This window comes from Lepidochelys olivacea (assembly GCF_965140295.1).
Source record: "Lepidochelys olivacea isolate rLepOli2 genome assembly, chromosome: 15".
In the NCBI taxonomy this organism is placed as follows: domain Eukaryota; kingdom Metazoa; phylum Chordata; order Testudines; family Cheloniidae; genus Lepidochelys; species Lepidochelys olivacea.
Genome location: NC_140425.1, coordinates 5,943,975 through 5,970,054, shown reverse-complemented (window position 1 = coordinate 5,970,054; position 26,080 = coordinate 5,943,975). Strand labels below are relative to the sequence as shown.

General features: G+C 46.5%; 2 protein-coding genes across 2 annotated transcripts in view; both read left to right on the top strand.

Annotated features, from left to right (window-relative positions):
* The window catches only part of LOC311531373 (caspase recruitment domain-containing protein 8-like), a 31,148-nt gene extending 25,512 nt beyond the window's left edge, over positions 1 to 5,636 (top strand). Inside the window, exons 9-11 of the mRNA XM_084648687.1 lie at positions 257 to 398; positions 2,133 to 2,174; positions 3,080 to 5,636. Coding sequence (XP_084504813.1) covers positions 257 to 398; positions 2,133 to 2,174; positions 3,080 to 3,351 — 456 coding nt within the window. The 3' untranslated portion in view covers positions 3,352 to 5,636. The remainder of the gene's footprint in view (positions 1 to 256; positions 399 to 2,132; positions 2,175 to 3,079) is intronic.
* Positions 5,637 to 13,543: 7,907 nt separating this feature from the next.
* Positions 13,544 to 26,003, top strand: LOC311531671 (caspase recruitment domain-containing protein 8-like). The gene is made up of 4 exons (XM_084649260.1): positions 13,544 to 13,692; positions 18,097 to 18,238; positions 20,809 to 20,850; positions 24,244 to 26,003. The coding sequence occupies exons 2-4, from the start codon at positions 18,163 to 18,165 to the stop codon at positions 24,492 to 24,494; spliced, it is 369 nt and encodes a 122-aa protein (XP_084505386.1). The 5' UTR covers positions 13,544 to 13,692; positions 18,097 to 18,162; the 3' UTR covers positions 24,495 to 26,003.
* The last annotated feature ends 77 nt before the right edge of the window (positions 26,004 to 26,080 follow it).

The following is a 26,080-nucleotide window of genomic DNA, read 5'->3' as shown; positions in this document are numbered from 1 at the left end:
AAACGAGCTGAACAATTAATTATTATTATGCATTAGTTGTATGGTGGTAGTGCCTAGGAGACCCAGTTGTCACCCAGGACCCCTTTATGCCAGGTGCTGTACAAACACAGAACAAAAAGATGGACCTGCCCCAAAGAGCTTCCAATCTAAGTATAAGCCAAGAGACCACAATGGACACAGCAAACAATGAGCATCGTTCACTCCTGCTCTTGCCGGAGGTGGGAGACTCTCATAAGTCATTTTATCTTTACTCCAGCAGCTGGAGCTCTGCTATAGAAGCCCTGCAGACCAGCAGTCATATATTGAGCTCTACATGACGGATATGGAGAAGGAAATCAAGCTTCACATGAAAGACAGAAAAGATGGGAAATTGGTTTGGAAGACGTTTTTGAGGCCAGGTAGGATCACATGTAAGACATTGAAGCAGAACTTCTGGGCAGCTGGTCGTGGTGACTGAAGCTCATAGAATCGCTGAAATGTCGGGCTGGAAGAGACCTTGAGAGGTCATCAAGTGCAGCTCCCTGTGCTGAGGCAGGCCCAAGTAAACCTAGACCATCCCTGTCAGATGTTTGTCCAACCTGTTCCTAATGGCCTCCAATGATGGGCAACCTCCCTTGGAAGCCTATTCCAGAGCTTAGCTACCCTTATAGTTAGAAAGTTTTTCCTAATGTCTAACCTAAATCTCCCTTGCTGCAGATTAAGCCAATTACTTCTTGTCCTACCTTCAGCGGACATGGAGAACAATTGATCCCTGTGCTCTTTGTAACAGCCCTTCACATATCTGAAGACTGTTATAAGGTTACCCCATCAGTCGTCTTTTCTCCAGACTAACCAGTCCCAGTTTTTAACCTTCCTCACAGGTGAAGTTTTCTAAACCTTTATCATTTTTGTTGCTCTCCTCTGGACTCTCTCCAATTTGCCCACAGCTTTCTTCAAGTGTGGTGCCCAGAACTGGGCACAGTGCTCCAGCCGAGGCCTCATCAGTGCTTCAACACTCATGTTAATACATCCCAGAACGCTATTAGCCTTTTTTTGCAACTGGCACTGCATCCCATTGTTGCCTCATATTCAATTTGCAATCCACTATAACCCCAGATGCTTTTCGGCAGTGCTACCACCTAGCCAGTTATTCCCCATTATATAGGTCTCATTTCATTTTTGCTTCCTACGTGGAGTACTTTGCACTTGTTTTTATTGAATTTCATTTTGTTGATTTCAGACCAATTCTCCAATTTGTCAAAGTGATTCTGAATTCTAAATCTGTCCTCCAAAGTTCTTGCAACCCATCCCAGCTTGGTGTCATCTGCAAATGTTATCAACATATTCTCCAATCCATTATACAAGTCATGAATGAAAATATTGACTAGTCCCAGGACTGACGCCTGTATAACCACACTAGATACGCCCTCCCAGTTTGACAGCAAACCACTGATAACTACTCTTTGAGTATCATCTTTCAACCACTCGTGCACTCACTTTATAGTAATTTAATTTAGACCGCATTTCCCTAATTTGCTTATGAGAATGTCATGAGGGACTGTGTTAAAAGCCTTATTAAAATCAAGATATGGCATATCTGCTGCTTCCCCTCTATCCACTAAGTCAGTTACCCTGTCAAAGAAGGAAATTAGGTTGGTTTGGCATGCTTTGTTCTTTGCAAATCCATGCTGGCTGTCCCTTATAAACCTATCATCCTCTTGGTGCAAACTGGTTGTTGAATCATGAGAACTTCCCAGGTATCGAAGTTAGGTGTGTTGGGGGCAGACAGAGGCAGGAGATGTACATTAAATCAGGTGTCTCAGCTCTGCCATCTTCATTATCCATGGCAAAAATCTTAATCCACTGAAAAAAGTCCTGTGGTTTAAATGCACTTTTAGGATTTTTGATTATGGCTCCTCTGGAGATTTCAGAAATTATCTTCAAGTATTTCAAGATTCCTTGTGAGGTGGAAAAACTCCAGTATAACTTTAGAGAAGGCTGAGACACCTGCTAGCAAAGGAGGAGAAGGTCTCTGGGAATGCAGAGCTTCTCTGATTGCCCTTTGCCTCTGATGGTCTTTAATATTGCTGGCCCCTCCTGCTAATGAGAGAAGTGACAGGATGTTTGACTGATCCCTTCCCTTTCTCTTTTAGGGGACGTTAAAATTCCTGCAGCATCCTCCCAAACACTCACAGGTCAGTATTATTTTAACAGAGCTTTCAGTTTCCTCAATCTCAAGCTGGTCAGAATACAGTTTGTTCAATGAAAAAACAATTAATTCTAGGGGTTTTCTTCAAACATTTACATGAAAATTTTCTGATTTTCTTCAACCTGGAATCCCCAAACTTTAAAGCTGTCCAGTATTACCCTTTCCTCTCCCTCCCCTCCTCACACACGTTTTTCAGTGGCAAAATTAGAAATAGGTGCTGAGTGAAGGGAAGGCAGGGGGTGGGGAGGGGATGACTAAAATACCAAAGGGGGAAGGAGGTTGTTGAAAAAAAACGGACAATTTCAGAATAAAAACTGAATTTTTATTAAAAAAAAAAAACACTTGGAAAAAAGTTTGAAAAATGTTGACAAGCTTTAGTTGGATTCCATTTCTTCTCTAACACGCCCGGTCCTCCTGCTTGAAGCATAGACATTAGACATGGAGAAAGACCTTCAAGTTTGCCTTTGTCCAGTGCAGTGACGCACAGATTCCACCCCATCCTCACAAAAGGATCCCTCTGTACGTCACTGTTGAGAGTTGTTCTCCTGAGGTCCATCCCAAGCTTTCCTTTCCTCAGTGTCATCTCCTTATCCCTCGCTATACCCCTGGGACAGGCTGGTGGGATGGTCTGGAATGTGTAGCAGTGCGGGCTGCTGCATCAGAGCCTCAGCCCCTTGCAGGTGTTAGTGTGGATGGGTCTTTACAAACCCCCCTATTCCAACATGAATGACTTCATGCAACTGATCACACACTTTGAGCTAGAACAGCCCTACAGTACAGGGCAAGCTGTTGCACCCCACAATGACATGGGGTAATTTAGTGGGACTGTAATAACCCAGTGTTGTACCTCCCGTACCCAGAAGAGTAATGCAGGGCTGGTGTCTCCTTCAGCTCAAGGCGTGTCCTTTGTGAAGAAGCACCGGGAGGAGCTCCGTAATCGAATGGGATTGATCTATCCCATCCTGGCGCGCTTACGGGACATAGAGGCAATGAACAGTGATGAAGAGGAGGAGCTGCTTAGTATGCAGAACAGACGAAAGGTGATGAACGATGCCTTACTGCAGCTGGTTGAGAGGAAAGGAGCTCAGGCCCAAGAAGAACTCTACCAGAGTCTCAAAGAGACTGACCCTTACCTTGTACAGGACTTGGAGCAATCCAGCTAGGGCCTGGAGATCCCGCTAACAGCTACCTGTGCTCCTGCCACTGCCAGTCTGGGGTGTGAACATAGTCTTACCTTTGTTACTTACGCAGCAACATAAAGCTGGTTTGATACGAGGAGCTTTTCATCACTGTGTCCTTTAGGCCAGCTCTACCTCACTCTTCCTTGGTCTCTCAGCATTTCTTCTTGGGATCTACCTGCTCTCATCTTGTCCTACTCACAGTCGGGGAGAGCAGATCCTTCTGTCCTCTACCCTCTAGACAAAATAGGGGTCTTAGGCTCCTGGCCATCAGTACCTTGTAGACCCCTTTGTGCAAGGTTTCTGCACGTTTTCTCCTCAGAGAGGGAAGAACGGGTTGAATCTTTCCAAACATACAGCAGATCTCTCAGTTAAACAAGCTCTATTTGGAATGAAAGAGGAACATTTTAAAATAAATATAAATCATTTTTTCTCATATCCAAATGAGAGCTGAAATTTTAGAAAAGTGTTTTTCCTGTTCCGTTGCAGAAAAGGAGGAAGACAAGGAAAGTTCTGACATGATCCAGCTGACAGATTAGCCTTCTGTCCATGTCTTGCCCCAGAGAACCTAGGCTATAGCTGACCTCCTTGGTCTGGCCCAGCAGTCTTTCAGCACCCACCCTCTTGTGTGGGACCATCCCCATGCCTTTCAGAGTGTCACTCTTCAGTAGAGCAAACGGCCTTTTACCCAAGGAGAGACTCAGTTTCCTATTTCACTGTCCTCCTTTGTCTCTAGAGAGATCCTGCTGGCTCCTCTCCAAACCCAGCCCATCCAGCTCGGAGGGGTACTGGGCTAGGCCACTGGTGATGGTTGGGGCTATTGTCTGAGTGTTTTAATGGCCACTTTGCTGCACCTTGATGGGTTTGTCCTGTGGCCTTTAAGGCCTGGCTGTCTCCCCCGGAGAGCTTTCACAAAAAACATATCTACCCCTCTTCTGTTTAGTTTACAGTAAGAAAATCATCCTAAAATTAATGTTAGCAGAGTCTGTCCCTCCTACATCTAAAGTGTAACCCCTGGATGCTCTGTGGGGGTACCCTCATACCGAGAAACCTCACCTTGTAGAGGGCAGGGCTTTCTTCTCCTAGGGAATCCCAAGATAACCTGGTATCAATGCCACACGCCTGTGTTACCTTCTGTCACAGCTCCGATTGGGCTGCCTCTTCCAGTCACCCCCTGCTCTGCTGTGAGGGAATCCAAGCCTCTCTCCCTGAATCCCAGGGTGTTTTAAGCCTCCAGAGCCTGAACAGAGTCCAGCCACTGCCCCAGTCTTGGGGTCCGTAGGCATGCTGCTGCCATGCAAATCTGCTGTCTAATGCTCCCTTCTCAGAACTGGATCCTGCTCTCCAGCTGCCTCGCCCCTGGCCTCAGTGTTGACCCTTCAGACTCCCTTGTACTTAAACACACCCTCCTCCCAGAACTCCACCCCAAGGCAGGAAGCTTCTGGTTTACACTTTCTCTCTCTCTCAGCGGCACACAAGCAGTTGTGAAGCAAACACACAGACACTTGGACAATCACCTAACACAATTGCTGTTTTATACCCAACAGATAAAGCACAAAGAGTACAATTCACTTAGACACACCAACTATCCTACACACAATGCCCCTCCCTTGCTCATCCTTCCATTAGAAGTCTTGGGGGCCACCGAGGCTCAGGACGGAAGGCAGATAGGGTGTCCCCCGCCTCATCAGAGTTCTCCATGTTGGGTGGCTGCTCCCTCTCCTCTTGAGCTAGTGAGGAACCAAAGACACCAGGAAGATCAGCTCCTCCCTGTATATAAATTTTACTCATCTCTGTCAGGTGACATCCTGCCAGCCTTAACACATGACCAAAGGCCTCCTGGCAAGACAACTGCTCTGCTAAACCAGTTCTTCTGTCAGTACCGGATTTACCATGGCACTGGGCCCACGCTGCAAAGGCACCCCAGCCTGGCCTGCTCTTCTCTGCCCCCCGCTCTCTCCTGCAGGGGCCGCGGGCAGGAGCTTGGTCCTGCTGACGCCTGCTGCAGCAGGGCAGGCTCCGCCGGCAGCCAAGCTCCTCCCCCACCTCTTCCCCCAGCGTGCCATGTTCCTGCCCCAACCCCTCCCTGCGATTCCCCTGCTGCCGAACAGCTGTTTGCCGGTGCAAGAGAGCGGGAGGAGCAGAGCCGCAGCGCTCGCCGCTTGGGGTAGGAGGCGGAGAAGGGGCGGGGTCGGGGCCTTGGGGAAGAGGGTGGAATCGGGGCATACCCTTCCAGCCCCCTGCTGTGAGCTGCTCAGGGCAGGGAGCACCCCCACAACCCCAGCCCACACCCCCAGCCCTCTGTCCTGACTCCTGCACCCCCCACACATACCCAGACCCCCCACACCCCACGCCCTGACTCCTGCACCCCCCTCACACACACCCAGCCCCCAGTCCTGACTCCTGCACCCCCCCACATCCCCACCCCCAACCTGAGCACCAAATGGGAGCTGCCCCAGGTAAGCACTCCACACCCCAACCTCCTGCCCCAGCCCTGAGCCCCCTCCCTCACCCTAGCTCCTGGCCAGACCCTGCACCCCAGCCTGCTCCTGCCCCCTAACTCCCTCCCAGACCCTGCACCCCCAGCCCTGTGCTCAGTGCACCCCCACCCTCATCTCAGTGCAGAGAGAGACTAAGAGAATGGGCTAGAACCAGGGAGAAGATAGGTACCCACTCTATGTTGGCAGGTGCGGGGGGGATCCTTCTTACCCCCTCCCTAGCCTGCTGCGCTTGCAGTTTACCCCCAGCCCCTCCCGTGCTTCAGGGACCAACCCTAGCTCCCGCCCCACTGTACTTTTGCCCCCGGCCCCTGTCTTGCTCCAGTCAGCAGGGACTAATCCTCCCCCCCATGTCCCATTGTGCTCTTGCCCCTGGCCCCTGCCTCACTCCAGCTGGAGACCAATCCTTCCCCCGCACTGTGCCCCGCTGTCAGGGTGGATAAAAATCAATTACTTTTAAAAAACAATCAAAAAATCGGATTTTTATTTAAATCGGATTTTTGAGGAAAAAACCTATCTCATCATGGAATAGGGATTATAAATTCTAATTCTATACTGTGAGACAATATATTCATGTAATCTTTAAGAAAAGTTTTGTAAATGAGTTCTAATAGTTCGTGGATTAGGGATCCAATCTTATGGGGTGCTAGGGGCTTCTGTGTAGATTATTTAGGTTAATCTTTCTATCTACTCAGTGGGACTCAGTGCTCAGTCTAGAAGATACCATCAGAAATGCTTAGTTTTGCAGTTCTCAAACTGTGGATTTGTGTCTCCAGAGGTAACATGCTTCTTAACAGCAAAAATGTTTTTAAATAAATAAATATACAGAGGTGAGAAATAACAGACCTCAACTCTATTGTCCCTCTGCAAATTTGTGTACACAGAGTCAATCCCTTACCTCTCTTTAAAAGTTTCAAAAAGTTCAATGAATAGAAGATTGTTGGGGGCGGAATAGATCTGGACAAGTAGAAGAAGTCTGGAGATAAATGTGAGAAGCGAGGGACATAAGCTTTTTTGTTAAAATATTATGTTTGCTGTTGAAGAAAAGAAAATCCAGAATACTTAACGTTGTTGTTTTAGTTAAATAAAACAATTTAAATGTCCGTCTGGTGATGTTCTCCTAATACAGCCTGGCAAAAAAATCCTCCAAATATTATTGTTTAACCTGTTGAACTGGAGATAGTTCACTTCCCAATGACTTCCTAAATATCTGCTTCAATTATCTTTGGTAAATGAAATAATCAAACAATCATTTATTTTCTGATATAGCTGTAAAACTCATATGAAAAGTTTTCAAAAGAAATCACTGTTTAAAAATGTATAAAAATGAAACCTACATCTATCTCTGAGTTGTGAAGAATATGTGTTAAGGTTATAACAACCAGCAAGAATGCACTTTTATGTAGAAAACCATTGCTACAAAATATGAGCACCACCTGGAGACTGGTGGCATACGCATCCAGCAGTCTTACAAAAACAGAATGCCATTATGCCCAAATTGAAAAGGAAGCTTTAGCCCTGGTACATGGTTGTAAAACAAAGATCGTTCGTTCATTTATGGAAGATGAGTTGTTGCAGAAATAGACCATAAGTCTGTGATATCAATGGCAAAGAAGGGCTAGTGGACACTCTGCCCAGGTTACAATGACTGGTTTTCAGATCCAATTGTCTGATTTAGAAATAGTCTAAAAACAAGGAAAAGAGTAGGTAGAATCATAGAATTTGAATCATAGACTATCAGGGTTGGAAGGGACCTCACGAGGTCATCTAGTCCAACCCCCTGCTCAAAGCAGGACCAATCCCCAATTAAATCATCCCAGCCAGGGCTTCGTCAAGCCTGACCTTAAAAACTTCTAAGGAAGGAGATTCTACCATCTCCCTAGGTAACGCATTCCAGTGTTTCACCACCCTCCTAGTGAAAAAGTTTTTCCTAATATCCAACCTAAACCTCCCGCGCTGTAACTTGAGACCTTTACTCCTTGTCCTGTCATCTTCTACCACTGAGAATAGTCTAGAACCATCCTCTTTGGAACCACCTCTCAGGTAGTTAAAAGCAGCTATCAAATCCCCCCTCATTCTTCTCTTCCGCAGACTAAACAATCCCAGTTCCCTCAGCTTCTCCTCATAAGTCATGTGTTCCAGACCCCTAATCATTTTTGTTGCCCTTCACTGGACTCTCTCCAATTTATCCACATCCTTCTTTAAGTGTGGGGCCCAAAACTGGACACAGTACTCCAGATGAGGCCTCACCAATGTCAAATAGAGGGGAACGATCACGTCCCTCGATCTGCTGGCTATGCCCCTACTTATACATCCCAAAATGCCATTGGCCTTCTTGGCAACAAGCGTACACTGTTGACTCATATCCAGCTTCTCGTCCACTGTCACCCCTAGGTCCTTTTCCGCAGAACTGCTGCCTAGCCATTCGGTCCCTAGTCTGTAGCGGTGCATGGGATTCTTCTGTCCTAAGTGCAGGACCCTGCACTTATCCTTGTTGAACCTCATCAGATTTCTTTTGGCCCAATCCTCCAATTTGTCTAGGTCCCTCTGTATCCTAACCCTACCTGCCACTGTATCTACCACTCCTCCTAGTTTAGTATCATCCGCAAATTTGCTGAGAGTGCAATCCACACCATCCTCCAGATCATTTATGAAGATATTGAACAAAACCGGCTCCAGGACTGACCCTTGGGGCACTCCACTTGATACCGGCTGCCAACTAGACATGGAGCCATTGATCACTACCCGTTGAGCCCGACAATCTAGCCAACTTTCTACCCACCTTATTGTACATTCATCCAGCCCATACTTCTTTAACTTGCTGACAAGAATACTGTGGGAGACCGTGTCAAAAGCTTTGCTAAAGTCAAGAAACAATACATCCACTGCTTTCCCTTCATCCACAGAACCAGTAATCTCATCATAGAAGGCGATTAGATTTGTCAGGCATGACCTTCCCTTGGTGAATCCATGCTGACTGCTCCTGATCACTTTCCTCTCGTGTAAGTGCCTCAGGATTGATTCCTTGAGAACCTGCTCCATGATTTTTCCGGGGACTGAGGTGAGGCTGACTGGCCTGTAGTTCCCAGGATCCTCCTTCTTCCCTTTTTTAAAGATGGGCACTACATTAGCCTTTTTCCAGTCGTCCGGGACTTCCCCCGATCGCCATGAGTTTTCAAAGATAATGGCCAATGGCTCTGCAATCACAGCCGCCAACTCCTTTAGCACTCTCAGATGCAACACATCTGGCCCCATGGACTTGTGCACGTACAGCTTTTCTAAATAGTCCCTAACCACTTCTTTCTCCACAGAGGGCTGGCCACCTACTCCCCATGTTGTGTTGCCCAGTGCGGCAGTCTGGGAGCTGACCTTGTTCGTGAAGATGGAGGCAAAAAAAGCATTGAGTACATTAGCTTTTTCCACATCCTCTGTCACTAGGTTTCCTCCCTCATTCAGTAAGGGGCCCACACTTTCCTTGACTTTCTTCTTGTTGCTAACATACCTGAAGAAACCCTTCTTGTTACTCTTAACATCTCTTGCTAGCTGCAGCTCCAGGTGCGATTTGGCCTTCCTGATTTCATTCCTACATGCCCAAGTATGTGGTAGCACACTGTAAAGAATTGGGGCCTATCTTATAGGACACACCTCCTACCCAGCCAGGCGTTGCTCTTGCTGAGCCAGCTCACCCCCTGGGGTCATTGTATCGAAGCTCTCACAGACTCCAGGGAAGCAGTTTCCAGCAGAGTTAGGTATTATTTTAATTTATTTCAAGGCTTTTTAACAAACAAATGAAACTTCACTGCCTCTTCCCTCAGAGCCTGCACATGCTGAATAGTCACTTCCCCAAGTCTGCCCGTCACACCACTAAGCTCAGCAACCCAAACGTTCCTGCCTCTTCCCTTAGAGCCTCGATAATACAGTTGCTCCAAACCAGTGACCCCTCAGCTTTCTAGGAAGTGTTGCTGACCCCCTCCCTCCAAATCCTGCTGCCCTCTTTTATGAGAATCAGCCAATTAATTGCCAGCTCTTTCCCCCAGGTGCCGTGGACGGGGCTAATCAGCCAGCCAGGTGCTGGCCTCTGACCACAGAGGAATGGTATCTCTCAGTACCTTCATACACACACATTGTCCAGACCATTTGATCAAACTGGAGTAGAAACAGAGGTGAAGTCAGACAGAGTGCATGTCCACTTGATAAAGAATTGTCCCTGCTCAGAAAGGATGTGGAATGAATTTGCTGGGACTATAGCTAATGACTAGACTTTACAGAGGGTGATCAAGGCTATTACCACAGGGTGGACAGGACATCACGTATCAAGTCCACATTTCCAGTTCAAAGCAGAACTGTCTCTCATTGATAGTGTAGTGTTTAGAGAAAATAGAATAATAATAGTGCCTAAGATGTTACAGGCTGACATGCTCACAAGAATACACGAAGGCCACTTGGGCATGGAGAAATGTAACCACAGAGCTGGAGAGATACTGTATTGGCCACAAATGAACAATGAGATGGAGAAAACTGTTAAAATGTGTGAAACATGTCAACAGTACCAACCTAAACAGAAAAGAAGAGCCTATGCTGGTATACAATGAACAGATAAGGGCATGGTCCAATGTTGGTGTGGATTTAGTTACATATGCAGTAAAGTCTATGTTTTGATTTTGGATTATGATTCTCATTCTCCAAAGGTTGTTTCATTAGAAAATACCACATCAAAATGTTATAATGTGCATGAAACCCATATTTTCCAGCCATGGAATCCATGAAGTGATTATGTCTGATAATGGTCCACAGTTTGATAGACATGAATTTAAATAATTGGCTGCAGTGTATGGGCTTAAGCAGGTAACTTCCAGTCCCAGGTATTCTCAAGCCAACCGTTTTGTAGTGAATGGCGTGAAAATTGTGAAAAGACTTTTGAAAAAGACCGCTGACTCAGGTACAGAGCAGCATCAGTGAATCGTGGGCTGTCACCTGCAGAGACATTGTTGGGCAGGAAGTTGAGAACAAGACTCCCTAACTTAGTTGTGAACCCTAATGGCAATACTGACTTAGGTGTCCATAAGGAACATTGTAAGTGTAAGCAAAAGATATATCATGACAGCAGCTCTAGTGTGTTGGAGCTGTTGAAGCCCAGCAATGCAGTGTGTATTCATGATAGTTCTTGCCAGGCACAGAGGCCAGTAGTGATTCATGGTCGCCCCACTATCAGATGAAGTACAAACTCCTGCAGGGCATACATTTTGGAGGAACAGGAGACATCTGCAACTCTTTCCTGAAGAAGAGGGAGGTAAGGAGGCAGATTCTTCACTGACAGCTACAGGCCAAAGCCCTGAGAAACCCACTGAGCATCCTTCAGCCCAGTTCTGCAGAAAGAACCTGGGGATTACAGTGGACAAGAAGCTGGATATGAGTCAGCTGTGTGTCCTTGTTGCCAAGAAAGCTAATGGCATATTGGGCTGTATTAGCAGGAGCATTGCCAGCAGATCGAGGGAAGTGATTATTCCCCTCTATTTGGCACTGGTGAGGTCACATCTGGAGTACTGTGTCCAGTTTTGGTCCTCCCACTACAGAAAGGATGTGGACAAATAGGAGAGAGTCCAGCGGAGGGCAAAGAAAATAATTAGGGGTCTGGGGCACATGACTTACAAGGAGAGGCTGAGGGAACTGGGGTTATTTAGTCTGCAGAAGAGAAGAGTGAGGGGGGATTTGATAGAAGCCTTCCATTACCTGAAGGGGGGTTCTAAAGAGGATGGAGCTTGGCTGTTCTCAGTGGTGGCAGATGACAGAACAAGGAGTAATGGTCTCAAGTTGCAGTGGGGGAGGTCTAGGTTGGAAATTAGGAAACACTATTTCACTAGGAGGGTGGTGAAGCACTGGAATGGGTTCCTTAGGGAGGTGGTGGAATCTCCATCCTTAGAGTTTTTTAAGGTCAAGCTTGACAAAGCCCTGACTGGGATGATTTAGTTGGTGTTGGTCCTGCTTTGAGCAGGGGGTTGGACTAGATGACCTCCTGAGGTCCCTTCCAACCCTAATTTTCTATGATTCTATGATTAAATAGAGTCTTCCTGACTAGTGATTTAAATCATGATTTAAATCAAATCCACCCTGCCTGCTGTGCTCTTGCCCCTGGCCCCTTCATTCCCCAGGGGGGCCCACAAATATGTTTGGTGCCAGGCCCACAAAAAGTTAATCCGGCCCTGCTTCTGATGGGGGTAGGTGGGGCACGCTATTGTTTAGAGCAATTACATTTCAATGGTCAAGCATTTTAAGTCAAGGACCCTCTTGTTATTCTTTCCCCACCAGCCTTTACAATTTCAGCCCAACATGGAGGCAAATGGACCACAGCGAATGCAAAGGGCTGCATATTCAAAATGCAGTTTGCAGCTTGGTAAAGATACAGAGTTCATAAACTCACACAGAATCCATAAACTGTACAGGCAGATACCCAAACAGTCACATTTTCCCCCTGGACTAGAGCAGTGCTGTCTACCTGCGCCTAAAAGCTACAACAGCTGGTACAGAATGCTTAGCAACATGGGATTTCAAAAGCACATCACCCCTGTGCTACACTCAATCCATTGTCTTCTGACACAATGCCCTGTGGAGTGTAAGATCTCCTTATTTTAAAGGTGCTAAATGGTCATGGCTTCGGATAGGTGAAGGACATCAAGCACCATCGACCACTCTGCTCCTTTGGCACAACCAAATTGCACATTGCAAGGGTGAAGCTTGTTTGTGCAGAAGCCAGAGCATGCTTGGGAGCCAGGTCAATTCAGTGGAACCAATTCCTGCAGTAGCCATGAACCACCACACCCCTCACCCCGTCTGACCCATGTGCTCAGCACACTGCACTGATAAGTGCACAGGCCCATCAGCGTTTCTCTCTTTTTGAAATTTTACTTTCTTCCTTCGGCGCAGAAGGAAGAAAGTTCCATTAGCCAGTTGCTTGTTTCTCTCTCACTGGAAGGTGCTCAGGTGGTGATGAGCACAGTATGAGCCCTGATTAGAATAGATGCACAGAGGATCCTCCACCTGGATTTCTGAATTACAGCAGTATGGTGGCCTTAAAGGGACATAGCATTATCAATGGAAATGCCCCAAAGGGCAGGGAAAACCACCCCCATGTTGTCTCCTGTCTGTGTTTGGGTGAGGGGCTATTGGGAGCCAGACCTGCCCAAACCTCAGGCCTTTAGGTCCACTCCAGATGCCCTGCAACTTTTCAGGACTTTCAGTCATGTAGCCCCAGGAGCTATGGCTGATGTTGGAATCAAGGAAGGAATCAATTGAATAGAGGGGTAATAGAGTTATGGGTCCTCTCCAGAAGGCTGCTGAGACAATGGTCCTGGAGTTACGGGCCCCACAATTATCTAGATTAATTTAAAGCAGGGGAGGTGTGTGACGTTACTGACAAACTGGGACCATATAGTTCATTGTTGCAACCAAGGTCCTGTCATGGCACCAAATCTTCTGTAAAGGGGGTCATATACGGTGTCTAAGACAAGGTTATGGTTTGCTGGTTATGATTATGCTATCTGGGTGCATGTATCATTTTTGTATTTAAAGTTATAAGTATTGACTCTATACAGTCTTGTATTTCAAACTTGTGCTGTGCTTCTGGGTGACATCCCAGACAACGAGAATTAATAATTTCTTTGCTATACTGGAGAATCCCAGCTTCTCCCAGCTCGGCGTGCTTTGGAGAAAGATACGTTCGGCCATAAAATTTATTCACATCCATTCCCTTGTGCTGATCTACCGGACACTCAGTGCTGCAGATGTAACTCTCCACCTCTACCTGATACCCAACGACCACTCACTGAGGAAGGTAAAACACAATCCGATTTATATAGCACTCCCACTGCCAAGATGGCTGGGCTCTGCCCAGCTGTTAGAGTGAAAATGAGCCACATAAATACACTGAAACAGCTAAGCAAAGTACTGAAAAGCCAAGCACCATGCATTGCTCAGAGAGGGAAAGGAAGAGGCCTGTCTGCCAGCCACTGCCACTAAGGAAACCAGAAAACATCTCTAACAGTGGTAGTGGTCTGTGCAGGGGATCTGAAATCTCTCTCACTGAGGGTTCAATACTGCCACCCATCACTGTCATATTTGAGCGAAAGGTCTAGAGGGTCAAACCCTGCTGATGACCCAGTGGGGATCATTATGGCTGCACCTGATGGAGTCTTTTTCCATTTTTTTTAACTGGATTGTTTAATTCACAGAGTAAGAACATCCTTAAAAACCAGTTTCATAGTTTAAAAACGTATGGTCAATTATAACTTGACAGAACAAATCCCAGCTTTTCCACACTGCGGTCACGTTTCACCATTTTAATTGCTTGTGTCACACACTGGGAGGTGTGAGGGTTAATAGATATGGCTGTAGCCCACTGGTGGGGGACTTGTAACATAGACTCACCAAAGGGCTATGTGGACTGTAGTCTTTTCCCTTTCTGATGCTTTGTGTGAACGGAGAGCTGGCTGCAGTTCAATGATCCCTGTTCATACTTCTCAGAAATGACAATGCTTTAAATTGACAGGCCGTTGAAGAAGACGATATTAACTGGAAGTCAAGGCATGTGCCCAAGCCTCCTCAGACTGACCCTCTGTACTTTGGGTCTTGGTACCAGGTGTCCGGGCCATCAGATCTTGAGATAACCCCGACAGAAAGTGGGACTGTCCTGGGCTAGCACTAAGGCAGGAAACACTGGGATTCTCTGCCCCAGAGCTGCTGTCAGAATCCACCTTACTAGTATTCAGAGTAAACAGGGACAGTCATTTGTGTTGTGAGGTATTAATGGGATCAGATACTTAACTGGTGATTTTTGTCCCCAGGAACAGGGTTAAATTGATTAGGTTTGGGATTGTAGTAGGGTCATCAGTGGGTTGGGTGGCCTAGTGCTTAGTGTCCACTTAGCTGGGGGTGGGGTAGAGGTAGGGGAGCCCAGGCCCAGCCACTCCACTGGGCTCTGACCCAGGAGGCTCAGCAGCAAGGAGGGTTGGGGACCCCCTGTGTTACCATCCCTGCATCGCTTCCTACCACTGCTCTCTCCACTTCTGGTCCCAGACAAGGAGAAAGAAAATATAAAAGGGAAACCAAACTGTCAGCCCCAACCAGGCTCAGCACACAGTCCTGGAGGTGTCAGGAAGGCGTCTCTGACATCTTTGCATGAGCCTCCAGCATGTCTGCATTCCTCCCTGTCCCAGCCTTCCTCTTCTGACCGGGGCTGCTCCCTTTTCAACCCTGTCTCCAGCTGGAGCATGCTCTGCAGGGCTGGAGGGGCAGGGCGGGGCGGGGCGGGGCTAGCTGGGCCCAGTATTGTCCTTTAACCCCTTCCTTCCCAGTGTGGGGTTTGTATACCCCACACAGGGATCAAGAAGGAATTTGTCCCAAAGCTATATTGACAGGGACCTAGGTGGAGTTCACTTTTATCTGGAGCATTGGACAGAGATCAGACCCTACAGTCAGCTCTGGGAGATGTTCTGTGTTTCTCCGCTGGGTTTCATATAGACCTTTACATTCGGTCCCAGACTAACTGCAGCAGCTGGCCTTTCAGAGGCTTTGGCACATGTCATATCTTGTGTCTAACCCTTTGATACTGAGATTTGTGATTTCCTGAAGGTACTCGGTCAGGGCCCACCTACTATACAAGTGCTACCATATCATGAACTGGTTACAAAAGTTTCTTCCTGACACAGTTAAAGCCTGGTTCTATTTTGCAGTGTAGACATGATCTTAACCATATCCCTGAATTGTACAGCAGCCCTAAATTGTCCAAGGCTTTGGCACAGCTCAGGGACACGCATAGACTCATAGATAGATATTAAGGTCAGAAGGGACCATTATGATCATCTAGTCCGACCTCCTGCACAACGCAGGCCACAGAAACTCACCCACGCACTCCTGCAATAAACCTCTCACCTATGTCTGAGCTATTGAAGTCCTCAAATCATGGTTTAAAGACTTCAACGTGCAGAGAATCCTCCAGCAAGTGACCCGTGCCCCATGCTGCAGAGGAAGGTGAAAAACCCCCAGGGTCTCTTCCAATCTGCCCTGGAGGAAAATTCCTTCCCGACCCCAAATATGGCAATCAGCTGAACCCTGAGCATGTGGGCAAGATTCACCAGCCAGATACCCAGAAAAGAATTCTCTGTAGTAAGTCAGATCCCACCCTATCTAACATCCTATCACAGGCCATTGGCCCTATTTACCATGAATAGTTAAAGATCAATTAATTGCCAAAATCATGTTATCCCATCATACCATCTCCTCCATAAACTTATCGAGTGTAATCTTGAAGCCAGATAGGTCTTTTGTCCCCACTGCTTCCCTTGGAAGGCTATTCCAAAACTTCACTCCTCTGATGGTTAGAAACCTTTGTCTAATTTCAAGTCTAAACTTCCCGACGGCCAGTTTATATCCATTTGTTCTTGTGTCCACATTGGTACTGAGCTTAAATAATTCCTCTCCCTCCCTGGTATTTATCCCTCTGATATATTTATAGAGAGCAATCATATCTCCCCTCAGCCTTCTTTTGATTAGGCTAAACAAGCCAAGCTCCTTGAGTCTCCTTTCATAAGACAGGTTTTCCATTCCTCGGATCATCCTAATAGCCCTTCTCTGTACCTGTTCCAGTTTGAATTCATCTTTCTTAAACATGGGAGACCAGAACTGCACACAGTATTCCAGGTGAGGTCTCACCAGTGCCTTGTATAACGGTACTAACACCTCCTTATCCCTACTGGAAATACCTCGCCTGATGCATCCCAAGACCACATTAGCCTTTTTTACATATTACATATTACATTGGCGGCTCATAGTCATCCTGTGGTCAACCAATACTCCAAGGTCCTTCTCCTTCTCCGTTACTTCTAATTGATGCGTCCCCAGCTTATAACTAAAATTCTTGTTATTAATCCCTAAATGCATGACTTTACACTTCTCATTATTAAATTTCATCCTATTACTATTACTCCAGTTTACAAGGTCATCCAGATCCTCCTGTATGATATCCTGGTCCTTCTCTAAATTGGCAATACCTCCCAGCTTTGTATCGTCTGCAAACTTTATTAGCACACTCCCACTTTTTGTGCTGAGGTCAGTAATAAAAAGATTAAATAAGATTGGTCCCAAAATCAATCCCTGAGGAACTCCACTGGTAACCTCCCTCCAGCCTGACTGTTCACCTTTCATTATGACCTGCTGTAGTCTCCCTTTTAACCAATTCCTTATCCACTTTTCAATTTTCATATGGATCCCCATCTTTTCCAATTTAACTAATAATTTCCCGTGTGGCATCGTATCAAAAGCCATACTGAAATCTAGGTAAATTAGATCCACTGCATTTCCTTTGTCTCAAAAGTCTGTTACTTTCTCAAAGAAGGAGATCAGGTTGGTTTGGCACGATCTACCTTTTGTAAAACCATGTCTTATTTTGTCCCATTTACAATTGACGTCAATGTCCTTAAATATTTTCTCCTTCAAAATTTTTTCCAAGACCTTGCATACTACAGATGTCAAACTAACAGACCTGTAGGTTACCTGGATCACTTTTTTTTCCTTTCTTAAAGATAGGAACTATGTTAGCAATTCTCCAGTCATACGGTACAACCCCTGAGTTTACAGATTCATTAAAAAGTCTTGCTAATGGGCTTGCAATTTCATGTGCCAATTCCTTTAATATTCTTGGATGAAGATTATCTGGGCCCCCCGATTTAGTCCCATTAAGCTGTTCAAGTTTCGCTTCTACCTCGGATGTGGTAATGTCTACCTCCATTTCCTCATTCCCATTTGTCATGCTACCATTATCCCTAAGATCCTCATTAGCCTTATTAAAGACTGAGGCAAAGTATTTGTTTAGAGATTGGGCCACGCCTAGATTATCCTTAACCTCCACTCTATCCTCAGTGTTTAGCGGTCCCACTTCTTTCTTTGTTTTCTTCTTATTTATATGGCTGTAGAACCTTTTACTATTTACTGTTGAATCCCATCTATCATACAAATTGGAACCTGGCTTTAACAGTTTCTAGAACAACCACATTGTAACCAGGTGCCCTGCCATGGCTGTACTTCAGCTCGGACAGACCCTTACGAGTCCTGGCAGCTGTATGTTCCCCTGGCAATTCTCTCGCTGTTCTGGGGAGGAGATGTGGCCTGGTGCATGTGATTGTTCATTCTTGCTCTTGGCTGAGGAGGGAGATTCTCCCAACCCCTTCTCTCTTTGCTTCAGCAACTGCACTTCTGCTATTGGAGCCCAGTGGAGCAGCAGTCATATATTGAGATCTACACCAGGGTGATGGAGAAGGAAATCAGGCTCCATGTGAATGGTCAAGATGATGGCAGCTTGGTCTGGGAGGCCTTGGTGAGGCCAGGTAGGATCAGCAGATGGTAGTTCCATGTGGATGACATTTTGAGCAGAACTTCAGGGGAGATGGGGTGGTTATTGTGAATCATGCTGATGCCAGAAGCACAGTGATCTGGGAAAGGTACAGAGGCCCTGACCCAAAGCCCATTAACATCTGTGGGAGACTTTCTATTGACTTCATTGGATTTTGGCTGGGGCCCTAAATCAGCTGTCAGAGATTTGCAATCTCCATCGCTGAGGCAAATAATCTTATTCAATTGAACTGAATCCTGTGGATCAAACACCACTAAATCCCCTTCCCCTCTAACCAGGGCAGTTTATTCTCCAACACAGAGATCAGCACCCATTGAGGGGAGCCATGCTTGCTCTGTGGTGGGGATCAGCTGCGGTTCCTGCAGGGAGGGCAGATGTGGGCAGCAGTCTGTCACTAAGGAAAAGGAGCCCGAAAGGGAATCCTAATTTTGTCAGGTCCCATCCCTGAGTTTAATGTGAAGACCTCCCAAAGGAGAGAGGGAGGGAGGAACCAACTGTGTGGGGGGGTGTTGCACGGCTGGTCTCCTAGGTTCCCAGTGCATACATAGCAATGCATCTGACCTTTTAAATTCAATTTCCAATTAAAATAAAATAACCAGGATACACATCACAGTGCAAGGGGGAAAGTGCAGTTCCACACTACAGGCAGAGATAAGAAAAATATCCAGCTTTTACGATACATGGCCCATTTTAAAAAAATCCAAAATCATCCATTCTACTCTCCATCACTTTTTTAACTCAATGGAGAGAAAGCATCGACTAGCAAGTGATGCCAGGCAGGGAATTCAGAGACTTGTATCACACATTGAACAGGCACTCAAAGGACAGGATAGGATGAGAAAAGAGAGAAAGAAAACACACTGTTAGGGATGGAAAGTGTCACCGAAAATTGCAAAGAGAAGAGCACTGTGTTTGTGGCTGATGTGCGATGAGCGATGTTAAGAGGGGACGAATTCTCTGCTCAAACATCTGGAGAGACTGCACTCATTAAGGCTTCCAGTTAAATTCAGCTGAGAATGTAAGACAAGATTTTGTGTTCCTAATCTCTATGTATCTCTGCCAAGAGCTGCTGACCCTCTCAATATCGTACAGTTAGTGTGAAGAGACTCTCACACACTTTGCATCCTCCCTAAGGAAGTTAGTCCAGCGAGCTCTAAACAGCACCACCTTGCACCCCCAGAGAGAGGGTAACTTATTTCACAGGATGCTCTAGTATCCCCCAGAATAATGGTTAAGTCCTAAATCCCTGTGATGGGGCAAGTTACCATGCAACCTAGGAGGGGATTAATGAGCTTCTCTGCGCACACTCAGCTCAAACCCGATACACCTGTGAGGCCTCTGCGGCCTGGAGAAGGCTGGCTCCTTGGGCAGTGGGAGTTGGCACTCGGAGCGAAGCAGAGCTCCACAGCAAAGCTCCCAAACCCCTGGCCCAAGCAGGGACTGCCCACTAGAGGAGCAGCTGGGGATCCTGCTGCCTGGACTCTCTAGAAAAGTAGAGGGACCTTTTAACTTTGGGGTTTTTGTTTTTCTCTTTGAGCCTGGACCCCTCAGACTGACAAGGCGTTACCACCCAGCTCTTGCTCAGAGACTGTTACTCCATTCACCTTACAAGGACAGCGGGTGAATTTAGGCTGACTGAGAGACAATGTGATGGTTATATTGTTCTCTTTTCCATTTAGACTACTGATAAGCCCCAGAAACAGGGGAACTACCCCTGAGACTCGTAGCCAGAGGGACATTCCCCGCCCACTGTCCTTTGGCAGACCAATATTATAGTAACACTTGCAGCCAGAGAAGGGTGTTGGGGACAGAGGAAGTGCATGTCCCCACCCCATGGGGTGATCTGGAACAGTGGCTCTCAACCCTTCTAGACTACTGTATTCCTTTCAGATTTGTCTAACATACCCCCAAGTTTCACCTCCCTTAAAAACTACTTGCTTACAAAATCAGACATACAAATACAAAAGTGGCCCAGCACACTATTACTGAAAAATTGCTGACTTCCTCATTTTACCATATAATTATAAAATAAATCAATTGGAATATAAATATTGTACTTACATTTCAGCGTATCGTATGTATAGCAGTATAAACGAGTCATTGTCTGTATGAAATTTTAGGTTGTACTGACTTCACTAGTGCTTTTCATGTAGCCTGTTGTAAATCTAGGCAAATATCTAGCTGAGTTGATGTGCTTCTGGAAAACATCTGTGTATCCCCAGAAATACATGTACCCCTGGTTGAGAACCACTACTCCAGAGGCATGGTCTGCAACACCCCCAGAATATTTTGATGCTGGTTCCTCCTGAGATTCCAGAAATTATCTTCAGGAAATTAACCAACTCTTTGAAGATTCTGTGTGTGAAGGGAGCTATCCAGTACAACTTTAGTGACAGGTCAGACACCTGGCTAGCCAAGGGGCTCTTGGAATGCAGAGCCTCTCAGATTGCCCTTAGCCTCTGATAGTCTCCAGTGTTATCCAGGCCTCCCACAAATGAGAGAATCAACTGGCTGCTTGACTGATTCCTTTCTTTTCTCTTCTAGGGGATGTTAGTCTTTCTGCTTTGTCCTCCCAAACGCTCACAGGTCAGTCTGATTTTTACAGAGCTTTGAGTTTCCATAGTCTGAATCCATTCTGTTGGCACATCCAGTCCTCCTGCTTGACACACAGACACTGGAGATGGAAAAAGACCTACTAGGTCACCTTCTCCATCGCTGTGACGACTCTCTGACCAAAATCCCTGTAAGCTAGAGTTAAGGTTGCAAAGACATATCAATTCCCAATGCTCTGCTGAAATCTTATCAGAATGTCAAGAGTTGTAAAAAAAAAACAAAAAACCTGAAAGCCAAAAAATTCTAAGTTAAAGTTTTAAGATTATTAAAAACACAAAGTGTTCAAAGTTCTTGATAATTACCCAATCCTAACCTTAACTTTGCCATGTGTGCTACCATACCCTTTATTCTGACCTGTTGAATTGCTTTTGTTGTATCAGTCAGGACTGGGAGAGCTAGAAAATACATGACTTAGAAATTGGTTTCTGCAATTAAAACAACCTTTCCGCCCCTGCCCACCCAACGCCTAACAGGGCTGGCTGTGACAAGCTCGCTCAGAGGCGGCAAGTTATATGGGCCTGTGGTCCCCATGCGCCAATATTCAGGAACATGGGCCTGGCTCCACCAACGTTTGGGCTTATATTTTCAGAGCCGTCCCATCCATAGGACAGACCGAGGCAACCACCCTGAGCCCCACGCTTTGGAGAGCCCTGCGCTTCAGGGGAACCCGGGGTCCAGGATGGCCTGGGGAGGTAGCGGGGGGTCTGGCACTGGCAGCAGTGAGCGATGCAGCCCCAGCCCGCCCCGTCTCTTCCCGCTCCGCCCCTCACCCTGCTCCCGCTCCACCCCTTCCTCCAAACCCCCGCCCCGTCTCTTCCCACCCATGCTCCACCCTCACCCCAGCTCTTCCCACCCCTGCTCTGCCCCCATTCCACTGAATCCCCGCCCCGACAAAGAGATTGCACTATACTACTTTGTGACGGGTTCGGTCACAGAGACCCCCCTTGGGACTGTCACCTGATGTGCTGAAATTACCTCTGAGCCCATTTTCCCTGCCAGCTTGGGATTCCAGAACCCTGCCTTATTGAGCCAGGCACACTAACCTGCTGCAACACAGACCTAGGGTCTGATCCACGTCCCCAAAGCTGGAGACTTAACTAAAAACCACTCGGCACCTGTCTCCAGCACCCAGACACCCAGCTCCCAGTGGGATCCAAACCCCAAATAAATCCGTTTTACTCTGTATAAAGCTTATACAGGGTAAATTCATAAATTGTCCACATTCTATAACACTTTGATAGAGAGATATGCACAGCTGTTAGCTCCCCCAGGTATCGATCACTTACTCTGGGTTTATTAATAAACAAAAGTGATTTTATTAAGTATAAAAAGTAGGATTTAAATGGTTTCAAGTCATAACAGACAGAACAAAAAGAAAAGGAGTACTTGTAGCACCTTAGAGACTAACAAATTTATATGACCAATAAATTGGTTAGTCTCTAAGGTGCCACAAGTCCTCCTTTTCTTTTTACGAATACAGACTAACACGGCTGCTACTCTGAAACCAGACAGAACAAAGTAAGTCACTAAGCAAAATAAATCAAAAACATGCAAGTCTAAGCTTAATACATTAAGAAACTGATTACAGATAATATCTCACCCTCAGAGATGTTCCAATAAGCTCCTTTCACAGACTAGACTCCTTCCTAGTCTGGGCCAAATCCTTTCACCTGGTACAGCCTTTGTAAGATCCAGCAGACATCTCTGGTTGTAAGCAGGGGTTTTCTCATGACTGGCAGCCTTTGTCCTGCTCCACCCCTTTTTATATCTTTGGCATAAGGCGGGAATCTTTTGTCTCTCTGGGTCCCCACCCCTCCTTCTAAATGGAAAAGTACCAGATTTAAGATGCATTTCATTATCAGGTGACATGGTCACATGTCACTGTAAGACCCCTAGTCTCTATTCCCTATGGGCTGGCCCACACGTACACAGGAAGGCTTTCAAGTAACTAAGGCCATTTACAACTGATTGTTTCTGGAGCACCCTTAATGGCCTCCACTTAATATGTTTACATCATTGATACAAGTCTATATCATATTCTCCTAACTCCAGATATAGAAATAATACTTGCAACCGAGTAGGATGAACACACTTAGTAGATTACAAGCTTTCTAATGACACCATACATGGGGTATTTAGTGTAAAACATATTCCAGTTATGTCATATTCATAAGCATATTTCCATAAAGCATATGGAGTGCAACATCACACAGGGCCCAGTCCAAATCCCATGAAAACCAATGGTAAGACTTCCCCTGATTTCTGTCACATTAGGTTATCAGTCACGCTGGCATGAATCTGGAATAACTCAGTTCTCCTGAGTGGGGTGACCCTGGGCTTACAGTGGTGAATGGGAGAGCAGACATTGGCCAGTTAGCAAATGGGAACCGGATTTATAGACACTCTGGAACTCTCTGGCCTTGGGTTTATTTTCAAACCCTGACATTTTTTGGTTTGCTTCTTGCATTTACCATTCTGCAGCGCTGTGTGCAGTGCGGTGACATGTCACCACTCCCCTAGCTAGCTAGCTTCATTACTCATATGACCTTAGAACTGGAGCCCCTCACAATCTTTACTGTATTTATCCTCCAATTCTCCTGTGCAGCAGGGCAGAGCTAGGATCGCCGTTATACAGATGGGCACGGAGGTGTAGAGAGGCTGAGTGACTTGCCCAAGGCCATGCCAGGAATCTCTGGCAGAGCAAGGACTTGAACCCAGGTCTCAGGCTAGTGCCTGAACCACTGTACAATCTTTCCTCCGCTAGGGAGACTAGTCTGCAATCTAACGATGCCCCTGCTAAGAACTGGTTTCATGGTTTGGGGGGAGGAATAGCTCAGTGGTTTGAGCATTGGCCTGCTAAACCCAGGGTTGTGAGCTCAATCCTTGAAGGGACCATTTAGGGATCTGGGGAGAAAATTGGAGATTGGCCCTGCTTTGAGCAGGGGGTTGGACTAGATGACCTCCTGAGGTCCCTTCCAACCCTGATATTCTATGATTCATGGTATACATCCTAAACCTTCCCTGGCTCATTAATGATCACATCGCTAGCTGCACCCCACCATGGGAGAGGCTGCTGGGAGGGCCTGGAATGTGTAGCAGTGTTGGCTGTTGCACCAGAACCTCAGGGTTGTTCAGCAACCCTTTGTCGGTGTCTGAAGTCAAAATGGAGGAGTCCTTACCTACCATATGCAACTGTAAGTGACTTTATAACCTTTCTGCAAAGGCTGTGTGCTTTGGGCTAGAAGAGTCTCATGTACGGGGTGGGAGCAAGCCCCTGCAACCCAGAATGGCACAGGGGAGGAAGACTAACGCAGGGTTTTATCTCCCATGTACAGCAGAGTAATGCAGGGCTGGTGTCTCCATTAGGTGCAGCCTTCGTGGGGAAGCACCGTGATCGAATGGGACAGATCCAGCCTGTGCTGGTGCGCTTACGGGTGGCCCAGCTACTTAGCAGTGAAGGAGAGGAAGAGGTGAGAAGTGAACAGACAAGTCGAATGATGAACGATGCCTTACTGCAACTGGTTGAGAGGAAAGGAGCTCGGGCCCAAGAAGAACTCTACCAGACTCTCAGAGAGACGGACCCTTACCTTGTACAGGACTTGGAGCAATCCAGCTAGGGCCTGGAGATTCTGCTAACTGCCACTGTTCTCCTGGCCGTGCCATTGTCAGGCATCACGGAGCAATATGATTTACATCACGTGAGCTTTTCAAGCCTTCTGACACAGCCGCGGGGCCTACGTCTGACCACTCTGTGCCACACTAGCAGTGCAAAGGAGCTGGAAAGCTGGCTGACCATTCAAGCTGGGGATTCCCCATAATAGCTGACTCTCTGACCCCACTCACAACGGCCCCGGGGGCCCGCCGCAACCAGGCCCAACTAAGAGCAGCCCTGACTCCTAGTCCAGAGCCTTCACCGATAAACCATCTGTGATAAATTAAGGGGAGATAGCTCCCTTTTATGGATATCCAGCCAGCCAGTTAGCTACTTGCTTTACCTGTAAAGAGTTAAAAAGTCTCCCTGCATAGGTAAAAGGAAGGGAGTGGGCACCTGACCAAAAGAGTCAATGGGAAGGCTAGAACTTTTTAAAATTGGGAAAAAAATGTCCCCTTTGTCTGTCTGTCTGTTGTTCTCAGGGAGAAGCAGAGACAGGGCTGGAACTATGCTGTACAAAGCTTGGGCCAGGTATGAAAATCATCTGAATCATACCTAGAAACTACTAATTTGAAACCCCAGATATGTAAGTAGATCAGGAATGTCTAGGAAGACGTGATTAGGTTTATCTCTATTTATTTCTTTATGCCTGTGGACTCCTCTGTGCTAACCCCAAATTCTTTTGTTTTGCTTGTAACCTTTAAGCTGGACCTCAAGAAGGTTATTCTTGATGCTTAATTCTTGTAAGTGGGTTTTTAAAAACTAGCAATAGCCTGAGTTTTCAAATGTATTTTCTTTCTTTTTGTTTGTAAGAAAATTGATCTTTTTTAAGAACAGGATTGGATTTTGTGTCCTAAGAGGTATGTGCACGTTGTTTAATTAGCTGGTGGCAACAGCTGATTTCCTTTGTTTTCTTTCTCAGCTCTTCCCCGGAGGGAAAGTGAAAGGGCTTGAGGGTGCCGCACAGGAAGGAATCCCCAAATGCACCTTCCTGGGTTCTCAAAGGGGTTTTTGCACTTGGGTGGTGGCAGCATCTACCCATCCAAGGTCAGAGAGAAGCTGTAACCTTGGGAGTTTAATACCAGCCTGGAGTGGCCAGTATTAATTTTTAGAATCCTTGCAGGCCCCCACCTTCGACACTCCAAGTGCCAGAGAGGGGAATCAGCCCTGACACCATCCTTGCCCCCTAACAAGAACTCTTCAGCTGGTTCCCAGCAGCTCAAAGCCTCAACACAGGAAGTGCCTCCTTTGCTGATCTCCCACCCCAGACTGGTCCTTAGGGGCCAGGCTGAACTCGAACCTGTGCAACTAAGGAAGTGTGGCCTCCAGCACAGGGGAATTCTATATTAGACCTCATCTTGACAGATAAAGAGGGACTGATCACAGAACTAAAAATTAATGGTAACTTACATACAAGTGATCATGACTTGATCACACTTACAATGTGCAAACAGAATAAAGTCCAGACCAATGATGGTGCTTCAAAAGGGCCAGTTTCACAAAGCTGAAAACAATTATGAGCCAAATCAGCTGGGAGAAAAAAAGTCAATC

What these genes read in the sequence shown, in the direction of transcription:
- LOC311531671 (XM_084649260.1), top strand. Translation starts at nt 18,163, where the DNA reads ATGGAGAAGGAAATCAGGCTCCATGTGAATGGTCAAGATGATGGCAGC. An exon ending in GGAGGCCTTGGTGAGGCCAG is followed by an intron (nt 18,239 to 20,808) that starts GTAGGATCAGCA and finishes TTTCTCTTCTAG; the next exon opens with GGGATGTTAGTCTTTCTGCT. An exon ending in GTCCTCCCAAACGCTCACAG is followed by an intron (nt 20,851 to 24,243) that starts GTCAGTCTGATT and finishes TGTCTCCATTAG; the next exon opens with GTGCAGCCTTCGTGGGGAAG.